Genomic DNA, 18,901 nt, shown 5'->3' with positions numbered 1-18,901 from the left:
TTGTGCTAAATGTTTTAGTCATTAGCTAATGTAATCATTTTCACAAGCCTGCTTCATTCTCATCCTTCAGGTCTCAGCAAAGGTGCCAGACCTGAGAAGACTTTCATCTACTCTTTAGAAAGGCACCTGTATCACATCACGTGGTTTGTTTCCTCCTGGGCCCTAAACACAGCCTGTTCTCTTATTTCCTCTCTTCTAGTTGCAAGGAAGCTCCACGATGGCAGAAACCTACCTGTCTTCCTCACTTAGTGCCCACCGTGTGGCAAGCACTCCACAGACCCTTGCTGAATGAATGAATCCACAGGGAATGCTGGGGAAAAGGTACTATCATGGTCTACATTTCACAGACCAGGACACAGAGATACAAAAAGAAACCTGTCCGAGATCATAGTGGAGGAACTGAGATTCAAACTGTGCCCTAACTAGGGCTGGGCTCTCAAACCACTTAAGAACTGATCATCAGTCTTAAATACCAGCCTTCCTTCCCAGCAATAAACTGAATTACTTACAGTCAACTATATCTGCCTTTCTGCCGCTTAATTCAAAGCTATTTTTTTCCAAATAACAATAAAAATCCAGAACTGAAACCCATGTGGCCAAACTGTAGAAAGAGTGGCAATTTCTTTCCTACTTAAAAACTGTACTGTCCATAACAGAAACCTTACAAAGTCCTAAAGTGGGTTAAAGATTTCTACCTCATACAAAAATCACATTATAACCTTTTAATACATAATGTTGGTATTTAGGGGAAGAAAAACTACATGAAAACAAATGGATGTAAATAATCTGGCTTTATTTAGCATGCCAATACAATTTATTCTGGTAATAAATTAATACGTACAGTTATCAAAAATGTTGGGTGCTTTCCAATAAAAAGGTTTCTGACTGTGTACACTAAAGTATATGCAGAATCCTTTGACATGGAGTTGCTGAAGAATGGAGCGTCTTTCTCTGTAATTCATCTTCAGCTCGTGTTTAGTTTAAAAAGGTTTCAATTACCATTCCAGCTCCTGCAAACTATGAAGCCTGAAATTATAGTACTGAGTTTAGAAATACCCTGATCCAGTCTCCTAATTGGACGGATGAGGAATCCACTGGCCTTGCCAAAGATTACAAAGCTAGCAAGAGACAGAGGCTGGATTACAACTCAGTCCTCAGAGGGGCTCTGAAATGTCTGTGAAGCTAAACAAGGCATATACACCACACCGAACTCGAGTCGTATCTGTAAGACCCTGGTTTTACTTTCTGCTTAACACAGGATTAAATCCTGATGTGTTCTTTTGCGGTTAACAGATTTAGCAACTCAGCTGCTTTGGAAATGAAACCATTCCCATTATCACAGATTATCACCGATCGCCAGTGCCGTTGGCTTTCCTCCTGGGACGTTTGGACTTGGGCAACTTTTCTTCCTGCTCTTCTACGCTCACAGTGTAAGTGACATCAGGGATGTCTGTTCTTGTTTGAAATTCATCATCACTTATCAGTATCTACAAAACCATCACATCTGAGTATGGGACGGTTCGTTTCTCTCTGTAGCTCATCCCCACCAGTCAGCACACACCCTGCTCTGTTCACCTGAGCCGTCACTCGTTCCAAAGTGACTGTGGATTACTTCTGGGGTGTCAGTGTCCCGAAGAGCGATGAGATTTCTCAACACATCAACATGCCGTACGCTTCACATAATGTACCAAGCAGTTCTGGCATACAGTTTTTGGTGATTTATGTCTCAGCCTAGTGGCTTCACATAGCCATGCTGCTGGCAGGGGAAAAAAGGCCACTGGTCTGCTTTAATTTAAACCTCCAATGAGTGGGCTGCACATTTATCAGTTAGTAATAAAATGCTCACATGCTGGCAGGCTATTTTCCTAATTGCAGAAGCCATTTACAGAGCAACCCACCAGACATAGGTGGGTTTAACTTGATGTACACACAGCAGAGGTGCGTATATAAAGGGAATTTTGGAATTTCAGTACAAGTGGTTCTATTTCTTGCTATTCTCAGGGCTGTAGCAAAGGAAGACCGATAGCCTATCTTTGTATGTTTCTTTTTCTCCAGGGCAAGAGTGAATGTCTGATGTGGTTGCAGCTTATAGAGGCTTATTAGATGTGCCCTCAGGGGCATATTTAATTGGAACAGGCATCTCATTTTTAAGTTCCTCCTCAGCAAATACAAGAGTTGCTGTCGAGGCTTTACCTTTTAGGACCAGTGACTCGATTTGGTGGTACTGCTGAAAGCAGGGCCGCTAGCCATGAAGACTTGACATTAACCCCTACCTAGAGTGAAATTTCGTTAGCCTTATCTAAAAACAAATACACACACAAGAACCCAGATACAGAAATGTTGCTTGGTCTGTTCTCACAAAACCACTCAAGCAGTTAAGTTACTAAAAGTAGGCATATTTTTCTCCTCTCGTCTGTTACCAATTTCACTTTCTTTGGCTGTTTTTCTTTTTATCTTGTCCTGATTTTCAAGGAACATGCAGAATATGGATAAGGAAATTCTATATTCTTTGACCATATCACTTTTTGACTTTTCTTCTTAACTCACTACCTTTTAACTCTGGAAAAATTGTGAGCCCAGTATATTTTCTCTTTAACACCATGACCAGAACCCAGTGTATGAAGTATAATGGAAATGACATGCTTAACAGAACACAGACATCTGACTCATGGCCAGCTCTTGAAAACTGGCCTGGCCAACTGAAGGTACAGTCCCGACTGACTAAAGGCAACTGATTTCCTTCAGTTTAGAACAGCAGAGCTGATGTCAAACTACAAAGAAAGGGCTGATTTTAATAATCTTAATAACCAAAATAAAAAATAAAATCTCTTTTTAAATTAATGAATCTTAATGACTTTGAGGTAGATGAAGCTGTTGTCAGATAATGAAGTAATTAGGTGTAAGATATAAAAATAACAAAATTGAGCAAAAGAAAGCACTGATTTGAAATTATCTTCTTTTAAGTTCTGATGGAAAATTAAGAGCCCATCCAATTCAAAGTTCTGGGCACAAAATCCGGGTATGTCATGTGGTGGACTTGCTTCTTCAACTGGAGATGAACTTGGGAGCTGATGGAAAGAATCCACACTCTATGGAACACCAAACTACAAAATGACTGTCGCCATGAAGAAGCCAGTGACTTTGCATTCTATTTTTCCAATTTGGCTCATTCCCCAAAGTTCAGGCTTTGGAATCCTAAAGTCTGCTTCAGCACTTAACTAGCTCTTTGTTGGTGGAAGGGGCCGGGACTGTCTCTCCACACATAAACTGATCCTAAGACAGAACAAGAAATTATATTAATCACGGAGTGTCTGTGTCACAGATGCATCAATGGTAAACTCATTTTGTTACAGAATCAATCCAGCTGTTAATCTAAGTTTTTCCTTTGCTCTATCACTTCATTCTTGTTCAATGAGTCAATGCCAGCACCAGAATCATAATCTTAAAAATGCATCAGTTTTTAGTCCTGAATTCATATTTAATGCACCTTATCTTATAAACAAACATGTCCCTCGTCACTACAGGGCACCCATTTCTCAGAAATCACATTTATAAAACAGACGTCACACCTTTTAATTTTCTGTATTAATTACTATTTGCACTACTACTTCTCCACTTCAATATTTGGTCACTCAAATACCTGCCCTCTTCAAAGTAATTACTTTTTTCAACTAAAGGGATAGCTCTTTATGTTTCCCAACATAGATAATGTGCAAATTAGCTATTTTGTAAATGAAGTTCGATCTCTGATGATTTAGCCTGGCTTACGCCGCCAGCCCAGGAAACCTCTGCCTCCCAGGTTACCCCTCATCTCCTGCAGTCTGATCCCCGTAAGGATCAGCCTGTATTCCGTCCCTATTGATCTTTGACTCCTGCCCAGCACCTGGAACCCTCCCACTGTGCTCTTTGGAGTTTATGGTCCACCACCAACACGATGCTCCATATTCTTTAAAATGGCCCCGTGCCTTCTTGCTCTAACACGAGGTTCTCAAGGGGTAGCGGGGAGGAGGCGTGGCTTTTGTCTCTGGGGATATCTGTCAATGTGTCGAGACATTCTGGGTTGACATACTGCGGGGTGCTACTGGAATCTAATGGGTAGAGGTCAGGGATGCTGCTAAACAGCCTACAGTAGGTGATCACCCGATTTAAAATTGCAATCTCTTCTCATACCAGCACTCCTGCTCGCCCTTACCCTGTTTTCTTTTTGTTCCAGAACACATTGAAATGCAAGAATAAATCAGTAAACCTCTTAAGTGTAGTCTAAATTATAGCCTGCTTATGTCATGAGGCTAAGTGCCTTGTTCCCCCACCCTGCCTATACTCATTTTAGAGTTCTTCCTTAAGAATGTTAAGCTTTGTTATATGACAATTATATCTCAAAAACAACAACAAAAACAAAAAACAAAACCCAGAGAAAAGAATGTTAAGCTTCTTATGATGTTAAGACTCCATTCAAAGTACTGAAAGTACCTCCACTTGGGGTGGAGGTGGGCATTTATTTTGTTTTCTATTGTCAGTGTCCTTGGGTGAAAACGGCAGAACAGCTAAAGACTAAAATGAAAATTGTAAAATTGCAACTATGACTTACATCTCAAACAAGATAATGCAGAGTTCAATGTATAAGCCAGGTAAGAGATACTATACAAATGTTCCCTCAAAATAAGTCCAAGAGCTCTAAACAATTTTAATTGCTTATTAAATAAGGGAGGAATAAACACTGTCAATTAAATAATCTTTATAATTATTTTCCTCTATTTAATAAGTAATCATAATATTCACTAGATACAGAACAGTTTTCTTTATTGCCTTCTCCAAAGCTAAAAGAGTTAATCAATTTGAGCTTTTAAAATTTTAATTTACTATACAGCCGCTTATTAATGGTTTTAAAAATTTGTTTTAAAAAACATAGCATTTACCTAACACAAGATTAGAAAACATTCTGCACCTACCTATCACAGGCTGACTACTCTAGGTGCCTGCAACCCACCCCCCACCTTTTAAAATCTGGCTCCTTACTTTGTCATAAATCACTTTTATAATGAGAGAGCAGCTAGGGCACGTTGCCACGTCTTCCCCATTCTCCAAATCTTCCTATAACAAAATCGAACACCGCACGGTCAGCATAGTCTTCTCTTGGCGATCTCCTTCTCCCAAACCCTCCCACCTCTGTGGGCAAGCTCCTTTGAGGCTGGCCTCCCCACAAGGCATGTGAGGACCAAAAGCATCTTCCAAGAGAAATGCCAGCCCCACTCTTCCCTGGAAGCGTTCACTTGGGATAAACACCCAGGAGGGTGAGTCAAGGTTCAGTCGCCTCAAAACCCCCGGGAAGACAAAAACACATACCTTCCTCCAAAGGAGTATCACAGGAAGTGGAAGCTTAAGTTGGGAAGGATGGCGCCATCCACACCCTCCCCTCCCCGCTCCGGCCCGACTAAAGGCCAGAACCGAGTGCCGCCGACAGCGCGGAGTATCAAATTTGGGGGAATTCAGAAACGGATAAAAAAGGGAGTATATAACTATGAGCCGCGTGGATCGGCGGCAGGAACTCGGCAGAGTGAAAGCGCGCCTGCTCCGAGGAGTCGCCGGGCGGGTTCCCGAGTTACCTTGGTGATGCAGAAGTTATCTCCACACGGGCAGGGGTAGAAGTACGTCTCCGAGTCCTCGTCATATTGGAAGTCCTCGATCTCCACCTCGTCGTGAAACACCGCCATCGTTACTGGGGCCAGCAAAGGTCTGTCACCTCCGCCGTCCGACCCAAGCCGGGGCCGGTCCAACTTCTAGGGCGTCGTCGCCGTGCACCTGCGCAGGAATGACCGCTTCCGGCTCAGAGACAATGACGCAACTCAGGGTTTGAGGTCAAACGGGTGACCGGGTAGCGGTCACCATGGAGATGGCGGAGCTAGGGGGCGAAGACACGGGCGGACGGAAGTGGCTGCTCTGTGGGGTCGCGCCCCGCCCCGCCCCGCCCATCGGACGGCAGCAACCAATAATATGTGGGGTTCGCTCGCGCGGCTGCTGCGTCACGTGAGGGAACACCGGAAGCTCTCCGGCGCCTGGGGCGGAGCTTGTCCCTACTTTGCGAGGTGAGTTCCAGAGGCGGCGGCGGGCTGGAGGTTCCTTATTGGGGGGTTGGTTACCTGCCTCAAGTCCGAGGGCCTTAGAGAGGCCTTAACCAGATCCCGCAGCGGGCGGCGGCCGGCCTAGGTAGCGTCGACCCTGCCCCTCGGCGACGCTGCGGAAAAGCGGGCGCGCTTTTTGAGTCTGAGGTGGCGGCGGGAACTGCTCGGACTCCGGAACGTCCCTCCCTGCCTCCCCGGTGACTGACGAAAAGCTCCCTTGGAATAGTGATTTCACCGAGTGACCGTGAGCTCTGGGCGACGCGTAGCTTGTAGTTCTGGCTGCACTCGGCTATTCAGGTACATCCCCGTCTCTTTCTCACCCTAGATTGTCTTCAAATGCCCTAAATTGTGTTGTCGAAAGGACCAAGCAAGATCTGTTAGCAAGTTGAGTTCTAGTCCCGTGTTTGCCAAGCATGTGTTGATAATATTATATAACTACAATCAGGTGTTTCGCTAAGTATAATTCTTCCATCAACCCTGGGACTTTAGACGTTATTCCATATTATTAATCTTTAAACTGAGATACAGAGAATAACGTATCTTGACCAAAATCACACACCTAGGAAATGAAGAGCTTGTCTGTCCCCAAGCCTGTGAACAAATTACTTAACTTACGTGAACCACAGTTTCTTCTTTGTAAAAGAAATGGCATCAGCATGCAGTTACTACCATGAGGCCTTTGTATACCTTAATGGGAAATGCAAATAAAACGTGATTTGTCTCAAAAGCAGCACTAGTGCCTGTCTTGGTAAAACGGGGTTTCATGGGAGTATTGCTCCATTACTAGGCATTAATTCAAATCTTGGTAGAGAAGAATGCAGTGGGAAAACCGCTATTTAGAAGCAGATCTGGGCTCAGAAGATGACCACTGGGAACTAACTCTGGCGGATGGACATTTACATTCTTTGGGCCTTATTTCCTCTTCTGACTGAAAGAGGGTTGGATTAGAGATGATTTACAAGATTCCTTTCAGATCCAACATTCTACTCTTGCGTGGAAATTACGAGTTTTACTTGGTTCAGCAATCACATATACGATATTCAGTTTATATTTATGTAATACATATGCATAATATACACATGTACACATCCTTATGCTTATTTATGTACACGTACTCCGACGTTTGCATGAAGTTACCAATTTTGTGCACGCTGAAGTTCCACCTGGTTTAGCCCTTTTAAGGCTTGAAAACCTAAAGGCAGAGGAGTCTTTGGGAGAAAATTTAGAAGTTATGTTAAAGGGATTTGTAGAAGATTATTTCAGAGGCTTCACCAACATTCTATTTTGCCTAATTGGAGATCCACCCAGGAGTTAGGAAGCATTTGCTAAACTTGTTGAGGGTTAACTGGGATGGTTCTACTCTGAGCAAAGGAGAAAGCCCACATAGCTCAGAGCCCATATAGCTCAGAGGCTGCTCCCTGAATCTTTGCAGACACGGATACTTCCCAGGTAGCCTCTTGGAGAGAGGAGGGCAGAGAGTCTGCAGTGTTTATTCTGTAGTCCCAGTGATCATTTTGAGGTTGGGAACTTTCTTTAGTTCTTCTGAGCATAAGTACCTACAAAATAAAGGTGAGCCATTTTTGAATGTACAGAAATGGGTGCAGCAGTCATACTTGGTTCATGGAACTATAAATTGGTAGACCTTTTAGAAAACAGTTTGGATCTATCAAAACCAGTTTGCTGGGGAATCTTAAAATCTGAGGTTTGTAATCCTGAAAGTTTCAGCAGTCGTTGGATAATTTTTCTTTATAATTTCCTTGTAGTTTTCCAACTTTTCTTTGAGTGTGTATTACCTCAAATGGAAAAAGAAAAATGAATGAACCACTTATTAATAGTAATTGACACTGTGCCAGGCCCTGTACCAAATGGTTTACATGCATCATGTCATGGAAACAGCCCAATGAGGTATAGGTATCATTAATCCCATCTTCAACATTGGGAAACCTGAGCTTTAGGGGCTTAGGTTTAGGAGCTTACCAAAAGGGGCAAAGCTGGTAAGTGACATTAAGCTATGGTGATCACTCAGACCTGTCTGACCCCAGAAACTAGGTTCTAATTACCTTCAGTACCATCTGTGATATGATGGTGCTTGAAGCAAAGCTAGATTAAACAAACAGCCCTGGCACCCTGTAGACTGCTGAGATTTTCTGCTAGAGCAGTGCTGGTTCCCTTGAGGCCTAGATTTGGGGGTCTCCTTGGCCTTCCATACCACTTTCAGCCTGCCGTCTGTTGCCATATCCCTTGTCTGGCCAGAGGTGGTTTCCCATATCGTTCTGCCAGTTTGAGTTCATCCTGTGCTGAGGAAAGTAAAACTGTAGCCAGTCCTGTGAGGCGTTATTTTACGCCACCCAGCATTTTTTAATAAAACATCACAATGACTACTAAACTTTACATTTATTCCTAAAAGGGAATAGACATTTTATAATATAATGAGACATCTTTGGACTCTGAGAGCATGACAAAAGCAAGTTTATTAGTTGCTATACAGTCATTTGAGATCACAAATTTATGGTTTAGAAATAATTTTTTTTAATTGTAACACTGCTGATTTGGAAAATAACAGTGACCAAAATTCTTAACGTGAGATTGAGTTTAGAACTAGATCATACTTATGTCATAGCAGCTGTTTTTTATGAGTGCTGTTGTAGATCAGGCTAAGGAGTTGTTTATTGGCAATATCAACCCACTGCCTCTCTAGATTGTTGGGCAGGGATAACGTATTTGGGTTGATTTTTAGTGACACTCCTGCTTGCTAGGTATTTCCCCGGACGTTTATTCCTTTCAGCAATCTAGTGAGGTAGTGTTGTCATTCCCATTTATAAATGGGAAAAGGTGACTGGTCTAAGGTCAGAAAGCAGAAAGGAGTCAGATGTGAGCCCAGTTCTGCTGATTCTGAGTCGAGCACTCTGTTATAACTTGTATTCCACTCGGGTCCCCTTACCAAATGCCGGGATCCCTTGTGCTTCCTCACTGGCACCTAGGATTATAAATCAGCAGGTGCCATGCTAGCTCTGTGAGTTTATCTCAGTGCATTCATGCTCTTTGAGGCATTCTTGGTTTTGCTTTCTCTCTCTGCTTGCTCACACCTCATCCCGTCTATCAGCAAGTGATAGGGCTCTAATTCCAAAATCTATTCCATGTTCATCTGCTTCTGTCTGAGTTTTATCCTGTCTACGCTTAGCCTGGTGCCTTCTAGCTGAACTTCCTGCTTCAACTCCTGCCCCTCTGCGCACTGTTCTTTACAGGGCAGCCTGAGTGATCCTTTAACGTAAATTAGATCACATCCCTCCCCTGGTTTATTTAAACCCTTCAGTTGTTGCCCATCGCCTTCAGAAGCAAGTCCACACCCTTCCTGTGGCCTGCTGTGACCTGGCACGTGGCTCCCTGCTTGACCTCATCTCCTGTCACTGTCCTTGGCTCACTGCTTTCCAGTCACACTGGCTGGGCTTCCTCTACCACACACCAGGCTTGTTTCTGTGATGGGGTCTCGCCCCAGTGCTCTGCACCCAGCGCCTGCTTGGCTGCCTCTTTCCCCTCATTCGGGTCTCAGCTCTGATGCCTCTTGAGAGAGACCTTTCCTGAGATTCCCCCACCTACCCCATCACTCTTATTTCCTTTATCACACTCATTGTAATCTGTGTCTTGTTAATTATCTGTTTACTATTATCTGTGGTAGACACTGTGATAAAAGCCTCACGATGGCAGAGGCCTTGTGTCTGGTTGTTTATTGTGTCTCCACAACCTAAAATAGTGCCTGGTGCCTCAGTAATTGTTAAAGAATTTGAATATAGTTATTGAACAGAAACTAGTATCATTCATTTTAAATCTTAATCTGTTGCTTGCAGTTCATTGCTTAAATGGGTATCTGTTTTATTTAGCATTTATGATACTCTTCTCTGTTTTAAAAATAAAATAACTTTTTGGTGAGATAAGGCCCATGAGGATACAAATATTGATGGAATATTCTTTCTTGTATGGTTTTGAAAATTACTTAATATGTTAATTTTATATAGTTAGTTAATACATTGAATGTATAAAACCATTGGACATAAATTTCAAAATATGTGTAGTTTTTTTCTTTTTTTTGTATTTTTTGAGTGTGGCTTTGTTTTTTAAAACAAATTTTTATTGAAGTATAGTTGATTTGCATTGTTGGTTAGTTTCAGGTGTATAGCACAGCGATTCAGTTATACATACATAAGTATATATGTTCTTCAGATTTTCCTCCCTTATAGGTTATTACAAAATATTGAGTATAGTTTCCTGTGCTATACAGTAGATCCTTGTTGGTTATCTATTTTATATATAGTAGTGTGGATATGTTAATCCCAAACATGTATTCCTCCCCTTCTTTCCCCTTTGGTAACCATAAGTTCATTTTCTATGTCTGTGTGTCTGTTTCTGTTGCATAGATAAATTCATTTGTATCATATTTTGGATTCCACATATAAGTGATATCATGTGGTTATTTGTCTTTCCTTGTCTGACTTCACTTAGTGTGAAAATCTCTAGGTCCATCCATGTTGCTGCAAATGGCATTATTTCATTCTTTTTTATGGCTGAGTAATATTCCATTGTATATATATACGACATCTTTATCCATTCATCTGTCAATGGCCACTTAAGTTGCTTCCATGTCTTGGCTTTGTAAGTAGTGCTGCAGTGAACACTGGGGTGCATGTATCTTTTTGAATTATGGTTTTCTCTGGATGTATGTCCAGGAGTGGGATTGTAGGATCATATGGTAGTTTTATTTTTAGTTTTTTAAGGAACCTCCATACTGTTCTACATAGAGGCTGCACCAGTTTACATTCCCACCAAGAGGGTAGGAGGGTTCCTTTTTCTCCACACCCTTTCCAGCATTTATTATTTGTAGACTTTTTGATAGTGGCCATTCTGACTAGTGTAAGGTGATACATCGTTGTAGTTTTGATTTGCATTTCTCGAATAATTTGCAATGCTGAGCATCTTTTCATTGTGTCTTGGGCCATCTGTATGTCTTTGGAGAAATGTCTATTTAGATCTTCTGTCCATTCTTTGATTGGGTTGTTTGATTTTTTGATATTGCGCTGTATGAGCTGTTTGTATATTTTGGAGATGAACCCCTTGTTGGTTGCATTGTTTGCAAATTTTTTATCCCATTCTGTAGGTTGTCTTTTTGTTTTGTTCATGGTTTCCTCTGCTGTGCAAAAGCTTTTAAGTTTAATTAGGTCCCATTTGTTTGTTTTTATTTCCGTTACTCTAGGACAGTGGCCCCAACCTTTTTGGCACCAGGGACCGGTTTCGTGGACGACAGTTGTTCCACAGACCAGGGTGGGGTGGGGTGGGGTGGGGTGAGGGGATGGTTTGAGGATGATTCAAGCACATTACATTTATTGTGCACTTTATTTCTATTATTATTACATTGTAATATATAATGAAATAATTATACAACTCACCCTAATGCAGAATCAGTGGAAGCCCTGAGCTTGTTTTCATGCAACTAGATGGTCCCATCTGGGGGTGATGGGAGACAGGGACACCCGAAGTGTGTTGCTTATGTCCACTCTACTCCGTGATCTCCTTTTGGTTGCTGTCCCTGCAGAAAACCCTGCTTCACAAGGATAGGATGTTGGAAATGGAAGCAGGCTTTTCAGTGCTTTTGTGGCAATCTCAGAATATCCCGCCTTGACTTTAATCCAGAATGTATGGAGATTTGAAGTCGACTCAAACATACTTTAAAGGACACCGTCATTTGCGGTCTCAAGCAGTTGATTCTCTTCTAGCACGGATGAAGTCGATTCACCTGGCTTATTCACAGATGGGTCGCAGATCCATTCCTTCCTGGTTCGGGAGTCTTTTGTGGTTGGGGAGTAATGCTCAGACTCTTTTGAAAGCTGAGATAGGTGATCATGCACTAGTGGGAGAAAGAAGGCCCTGGCTCAGTCTCTTTCAAAATCTCTGCTAATGTTTGAAACACGTCAAAAATCCCAATGTTCACTCGTCGCCCCCATAATTCCAGTTTGGCTTTGAATACAGCCACTTTATCTGCCAACTTGAACACAGTTGTCGTTCTCCTGTGAAATGACAGATTGAGTTCATTGAGCTGGTTGAATACGTCACACAAGTAAGCAAGTTTTGCAGCCCATTTGTGTCACTGAAATGTAGTGCCAGTGGTGACTGTTTTTCTAAAAGAAATCTCAGGAGCGGCTCTTGTAACTCAAAAACTGTGGCCAGTGATCTACCTTTAGAAAGCCATCTCACTTCTGTGTATAAGAGAAGACGTGTGTGCTCTGTGTCCATCTCCTCACAGAGCTGCACAAACAGATGTGAGTTAAGGGCATGTACTTTAATGTGGTTGATAATTTTAATCACATCCTGCAAAACCTTAAGTTCAGGTGACATTTTTCGGCTAACCAGCCTTTGTCTACGGATGACACAGTGAGTAGACTCACATTCATAAGCGACCTCTTTGACCCAAGTGGTGAAACCAGAAAGCTGTCCAGTTGTGGCAGGTGCTCCGTCCGCACATACTGACACAAAATGACCAATTCAGGGCTTCCCTGGTGGCGCAGTGGTTAAGAATCCACCTACCAATGCAGGGGACACAGGTTCAAGCCCTTGTCCAGGAAGATCCCACATGCCCATGTGCCACAACTACTGAGCCTGTGATCTAGAGCCTGTGAGCCACAACTACTGAGCCCGTGTGCCACAACTACTGAAGCCTGTGCGCCTAGAGCCCGTTCTCCACAGCAAGAGAAGCCACCACAATGAGAAGCCCATGCACCACAACGAAGAGCAGCCCCCACTCGCCACAACTAGAGAAAGCCCGCGCACAGCAATGAAGACCCAATGCAGCCAAAAGTAAATTAATTAAATAATTTTTTAAAAATGACCAATTCAGTTTTCCTGATATGTCCCGATAAGTCCAAAGAGTTGAATAGTTCTGCAGCTGTGGTGTTGGTTGGCAACAAAAGTGCGCATAACTTATCCTCATGCACATCCTTCTGAAAAATATATTGTACAAAAAACAAGTGTTGTTGCCTTGTTGTCAACATCAGTAGACTCGTCAACGTGGATTGCATACCACAGTGACTCATAAATCCTCTCTAACAATTGTGTCTCAGTATCCTCTGCTGCTATTTCATCAGTTCATCTAGTTATGGTGCTAGCTGCAAGAGGAATACATGCCACCTTTTGAACTGCAGCCTCTCCTAAAAGTTCATGACAGATGTCCTTAATAGCAGGCAGGATCAGCTTTTCACCAATATAAAGGGCTTCTTAGCTTTAACAATGTGGTCAGCCACTAAGAATGATGCTCTCAGTGCAGACACATTTGATGAAGTGGTGGCCTTCAATAATTGCTTCTGTTCTTTGTGTTCATGTTTTTTTCTTTTGAAAAACTCCAAAGGCTTGTCTTTTAATGCAGGGTGCTTGGTCTCCGTGTGGCGAAGCAGTTGAAGGTTTCATGGTTTTGTTGGATAGCCGGTTGCCACGTATTACACAAAAGCAGGCTTGGAGAATGTGAATAACTTGTTGCAGTGAACCGGTAATTATGTAGGACTCTTGGTATTTTCTTTTAAATCCAGCTTTCTTTCTGTTGGCAGTCTTAGAGTCTTCTGCCATCTCATCATTGGGTCTTTCCCCATTTTCAAAGAAGCTCTCCAGATACGTTTGTTTCTTATGCATTTTGGCTAGGGTTAGCTTGTGGGCTTACCAAAACTCTGACTGAGACAAGTGCGCAGTGTGGGAAAGAGGCACAGTGGAAGTGGTAAATAAAATAATGGGTGGGCCACGCGTGGACTAAATAAGTGTCGGATTCTGACTCAAAGCCTGCCACTAGATGCAGCTGTACAATTGAAGTACAGCAACTCACTTGCCACTATAAAGCCTGCCACTAGATGCAGCTTAATTGTCACTTACCACTCATTGATAGGGGTTTTTTTTTTTACATCTTTATTGGAGTATAATTGCTTAACAATGGGGTGTTAGTTTCTGCTTTATAACAAAATGAATCAGTTATACATATACATATGTTCCCATATCCCCTCCCTCTTGCGTCTCCCTCCCACCCTCCCTATACCACCCTTCCAGGCGGTCACAAAGCACCGAGCTGATCTCCCTGTGCTATGTGGCTGCTTCCCACTAGCTATCTACCTTACGTTTGGTAGTGTATATATGTCCATGCGTCTCTCTCGCTTTGTCACACCTTACCCTTCACCCTCCCCATATCCTCAAGTCCATTCTCTAGTAGGTCTGTGTCTTTATTCCTATCTTACCCCTAGGTTCTTCATGACATTATTTTTCTTCTTAAATTCCATATATACGTGTTAGCATACGGTATTTGTCTTTCTCTTTCTGACTTACTTCACTCTGTATGACAGACTCTAGGTCTATCCACCTCATTACAAATAGCTCAATTTCGTTTCTTTTTATGGCTGAGTAATATTCCATTGTATATATGTGCCACATCTTCTTTATCCATTCATCCGATGATGGACACTTAGGTTGTTTCCATCTCCAGGCTATTGTAAATAAGGCTGCAATGAACATTTTGGTACATGACTCTTCTTGAATTATGGTTTTCTCAGGGTATATGCCCAGTAGTGGGATTGCTGGGTCATATGGTAGTTCTATTTGTAGTTTTTTAAGGAACCTCCATAGTGTTCTCCATAGTGGCTGTACCAATTCACATTCCCACCAGCAGTGCAAGAGGGTTCCCTTTTCTCCACACCCTCTCCAGCATTTATTGTTTCTAGATTTTTTGATGATGGGCATTCTGACTGGTGTGAGATGATACCTCATTGTAGTTTTGATTTGCATTTCTCTAATGAGTAAAGATGTTGAGCATCCTTTCATGTGTTTGTTGGCAGTCTGTATATCTTCTGTGGATAAATGTCTATTTAGGTCTTCTGCCCATTTTTGGATTGGGTTGTTTGTTTTTTTGTTATTGAGCTGCATGAGCTGCTTATAAATTTTGGAGATTAATCCTTTGTCAGTTGCTTCATTTGCAAATACTTTCTCCCATTCTGAGGGTTGTCTTTTGGTCTTGTTTATGGTTTCCTTTGCTGCACAAAAGCTTTTAAGTTTCATTAGGTCCCATGTGTTTATTTTTGTCTTTATTTCCATTTCTCTAGGAGGTGGGTCAAAAAGGATCTTGCTGTAATTTATGTCATAGAGTGTTCTGCTTATGTTTTCCTCTAAGAGTTTGATAGTTTCTGGCCTTACATTTAGGTCTTTAATCCATTTTGAGCTTATTTTTGTGTATGGTGTTAGGGAGTGATCTAATCTCATACTTTTACATGTCCCTGTCCAGTTTTCCCAGCACCACTTATTGAAGAGGCTGTCCTTTCTCCACTGTACATTCCTGCCTCCTTTATCAAAGATAAGGTGACCATATGTGTGTGGGTTTATCTCTGGGCTTTCTATCCTGTTCCATTGATCTATCTTTCTGTTTTTGTGCCAGTACCATACTGTCTTGATTACTGTAGCTTTGTAGTGTAGTCTGAAGTCAGGGAGCCTGATTCCTCCAGCTCCATTTTTCGTTCTCAAGATTGCTTTGGCTATTCAGGGTCTTTTTGTTTCCATACAAATTGTGAAATTTTTTGTTCTAGTTCTCTGAAAAATGCCATTGGTAGTTTGATAGGGATTGCATTGAATATGTAGATTGCTTTGGGTGGTAGAATCATTTTCCCAATGTTGATTCTTCCAATCCAAGAACATGGTATATCTCTCCATCTATTTGTATCATCTTTAATTTCTTTCATCAGTGTCTTATAATTTCCCCTTTTATGGCTGTTAGTATTTGCCTTATATATTGAGGTGCTCTTATGTTGGGTGCATAAATATTTACAATTGTTATATCTTCTTCTTGGATCGATCCCTTGATCATTATGTAGTGTTCTTCTTTGTCTCTTCTAATAGTCTTTATTTTAAAGTCTATTTTGTCTGATATGAGAATTGCTACTCCAGCTTTCTTTTGGTTTCCAGTTGCATGGAATATCTTTTTCCATCCCCTTACTTTCAGTCTGTATGTGTCTCTAGGTCTGAATGGGTTTCTTGTAGACAGCATATATATGGGTCTTGTTTTTGTATCCATTCAGCCAATCTGTGTCTTTTGGTGGGAGCATTTAGTCCATTTACATTTAAGGTAATTATCAATACATATGTTCCTATTCCCATTTTCTTAATTGTTTTGGGTTTGTTATTGTAGGTATTTTCCTTCTGTTGTGTTTCTTGCCTAGAGAAGTTCCTTTAGCATTTCTTGTAAAGCTGGTTTGGTGTTGCTGAAGTCTCTCAGCTTTTGCTTGTCTGTAAACGTTTTAATTTCTCCATCAAATCTGAATGAGATCCTTGCTGATTAGAGTAATCTTGGTTGCAGGTTTTTCTCCTTCATCACTTTAAATATGTCCTGCCAGTCCTTTCTGGCTTGCAGAGTTTCTGCTGAAAGATCAGTTGTTAACCTTATGGGGATTCCCTTGTGTGTTATTTGTTGTTTTTCCCTTGCTGCTTTTAATATGTTTTCTTTGTACTTAATTTTTGACAGTTTGATTAATATGTGTCTTGGCGTGTTTCTCCTTGGATTTATCCTGTATGGGACTCTCTGTGCCTCCTGGACTTGATTAACTATTTCCTTTCCCATATTAGGGAAGTTTTCAACTATAATCTCTTCAAATATTTTCTCAGTCCCTTTCTTTTTCTCTTCTTCTTCTAGAACCTCTATAATTTGAATGTTGGTGTGTTTAATGTTGTCCCAGAGGTCTCTGAGACTGTCCTCAGTTGTTTTCATTCTTTTTTCTTTCTTCTGCTCTACAGTAGTTATTTCCACTATTTTATCTTCCACGTCACTTATCCGTTCTTCTGCCTCAGTTATTCTGCTATTGATCCCATCTAGAGTATTTTAAATTTCATTTATTGTGTTGTTCATCGTTGCTTGTTTCATCTTTAGCTCTTCTAGGTCCTTGTTAACTGTTTCTTGCATTTTGTCTATTCTATTTCCAAGATTTTGGATCATCTTTACTATCATTATTCTGAATTCTTTTTCAGGTAGACTGCCTATTTCCTCTTCATTTGTTAGGTCTGGTGGGTTTTTATCTTGCTCCTTCTCCTGCTGTGTGTTTTTTTGTCTTCTCATTTTGCTTATCTTACTGTGTTTGGGGTCTCCTTTTTGCAGGCTGCAGGTTCGTAGTTCCCGTTGTTTTTGGTGTCTGTCCCCAGTGGCTAAGTTTGTTTCAGTGGGTTGTGTAGGCTTCCTGGTGGAGGGGACTAGTGCCTGTGTTCTGGTGGATGAGGCTGGATCTTGTCTTTCTGGTGGGTAGGTCCACGTCTGGTGGTGTGTTTTGGGGTGTCTGTGGACTTTTTATGATTTTAGGCAGCCTCTGTGCTAATGGGTGGGGTTGTGTTCCTGTCTTGCTAGTTGTTTGGCATAGGGTGTCCAGCACTGTAGCTTGCTGGTCATTGAGTGAAGCTGGGTGCTGGTGTTGAGATGGAGATCTGTGGAAGATTTTCACCGTTTGATATCATGTGGAGCTGGGAGGTCTCTTGTGGACCAGTGTCGTGAAGTTGGCTCTCCCACCTCAGAGGCACAGCACTGACTCCTGGCTGCAGCACCAAGAACCTTTCATCCACACGGCTCAGAATAAAATGGAGAAAAAGTAGAAAGAAAGAATTAGTAGGAGGAAAGAAAGGAAGGAAGGAAGGAAGGAAGAAAGGAGGGAGGGAGGAGGGGAGTGGGGGAGGAAGGAGGGAAGGAAGGAGGGAAGGAAGGAAAAAAGGAAAGAAGATAAAGTAAAATAAAATAAAGTATGATAAAATATAATAAAGTTATTAAAATAAAAAATAATTATTAAGAAAAAAAAACGGACGGATAGAACCCTGGGGCAAATGGTGGAAGCAAAGCTATACAGACAAAATCTCACACAGAAGCATACTCATACACACTCAGAAAAAGAGGAAAAGGGGAAAAAATCATAAATCTTGCTCTCAACGTCCACCTCCTCAATTTGGGATGATTTGTTGTCTAAAGGAGGGAAGGAAGGAAGGAAGAGAGGGAGGGAGGGAGGAAGGAAGGAAGATAAAGTAAAATAAAGTAAGATAGAATAAAAGTTATTAAAATAAAAATAATTATTAAGAAAAAAAATTTTAAAAAAAACGGACAGAGAGAAACCTAGGACAAATGGTGGAAGCAAAGCTGTACAGACAAAATGTCACACAGAAGCATACACATACACACAAAAAGAGGAAAAGGGGAAAAAATCATAAATCTTGTTCTCAAAGCCCACCTCCTCAATTTGGGATGATTCATTGTCTATTCATGTATTCCACAGATGCATGGTACATCAAGTTGATTGTGGAGCTTTAATCCGCTGCTTCTGAGGCTCCTGGGAAAGATTTCCCTTTCTCTTCTTTGTTCTCACAGCTCCCGGGTCTCAGCTTTGGATTTGGCCCCGCCTCTGTGTGTAGGTTGCCGGAGGGCGTCTGTTCTTCGCTCAGACAGGACAGGGTTAAAGGTGCAGCCACTTCGGGGACTCTGGCTCACTCAGGCCGGGAGGGAGGGAGGGGCATGGAGTGCGGGGCGAGCCTTTTGGGAGGTCTGAGGTCTTCTGCCAGTGTTCAGTAGGTGTTCTGTAGGAGTTGTTCCACGTGTAGCTGTATTTCTGGTGTATCTGTGGGGAGGAAGGTGAGCTCCGCATCTTACTCTTCCGCCATCTTCCCCGGAGTCTGATAGGGTTTTGATATGAGTCTACAAGCAGTTGATTTATTATGGTCTCTGTGCAGTCACACCTCTCTGGTAATGATAATCT

The 18,901-nt window shown here is 41.9% G+C and overlaps 2 protein-coding genes across 5 annotated transcripts in view; one reads left to right on the top strand and one right to left on the bottom strand.

Moving 5' to 3' along the window:
• Positions 1-1,953: 1,953 nt before the first annotated feature.
• DPH3 (diphthamide biosynthesis 3) lies at positions 1,954-5,946 on the bottom strand. 2 transcript variants are annotated; one of them, XM_082625140.1, is made up of 3 exons: positions 5,604-5,943; positions 5,017-5,091; positions 1,954-3,273 (listed from the first exon to the last, which is right to left on the bottom strand). In XM_082625140.1, exons 1-3 carry the CDS (start codon positions 5,709-5,711, stop codon positions 3,208-3,210), a joined length of 249 nt encoding a protein of 82 aa, XP_082481266.1. In that variant the 5' UTR covers positions 5,712-5,943; the 3' UTR covers positions 1,954-3,207. The 2 variants fall into 2 exon arrangements, with proteins under 2 accessions (XP_082481266.1, XP_082481267.1); XM_082625141.1 differs by lacking the exon at positions 5,017-5,091 and having other exon boundaries at positions 5,604-5,946.
• Positions 5,947-6,062: 116 nt separating this feature from the next.
• OXNAD1 (oxidoreductase NAD binding domain containing 1) overlaps positions 6,063-18,901 on the top strand; it is a 60,657-nt gene continuing 47,818 nt past the window's right edge. For all 3 annotated transcript variants that reach the window (XM_082625138.1, XM_082625137.1, XM_082625139.1), the window contains exon 1: positions 6,063-6,416. The gene's annotated coding sequence lies outside the window, so the exon portion shown is untranslated. The remainder of the gene's footprint in view (positions 6,417-18,901) is intronic.

The sequence above is a fragment of the Mesoplodon mirus genome (assembly GCF_964341445.2).
Source record: "Mesoplodon mirus genome assembly, chromosome: 6".
Taxonomy (NCBI): Eukaryota; Metazoa; Chordata; class Mammalia; order Artiodactyla; family Ziphiidae; genus Mesoplodon; species Mesoplodon mirus.
The sequence above is the reverse complement of the archived record's forward strand: the minus strand, read 5'-3'. Positions and strand labels throughout refer to the sequence as shown.

What these genes read in the sequence shown, in the direction of transcription:
- DPH3 (XM_082625140.1), bottom strand. Translation starts at nt 5,711, where the DNA reads ATGGCGGTGTTTCACGACGAGGTGGAGATCGAGGACTTCCAATATGAC. An exon ending in ATAACTTCTGCATCACCAAG is followed by an intron (nt 5,092 to 5,603) that starts GTAACTCGGGAA and finishes ATTTTGTTATAG; the next exon opens with GAAGATTTGGAGAATGGGGA. An exon ending in TAAAAGTGATTTATGACAAA is followed by an intron (nt 3,274 to 5,016) that starts GTAAGGAGCCAG and finishes GTTCTGTCTTAG; the next exon opens with GATCAGTTTATGTGTGGAGA.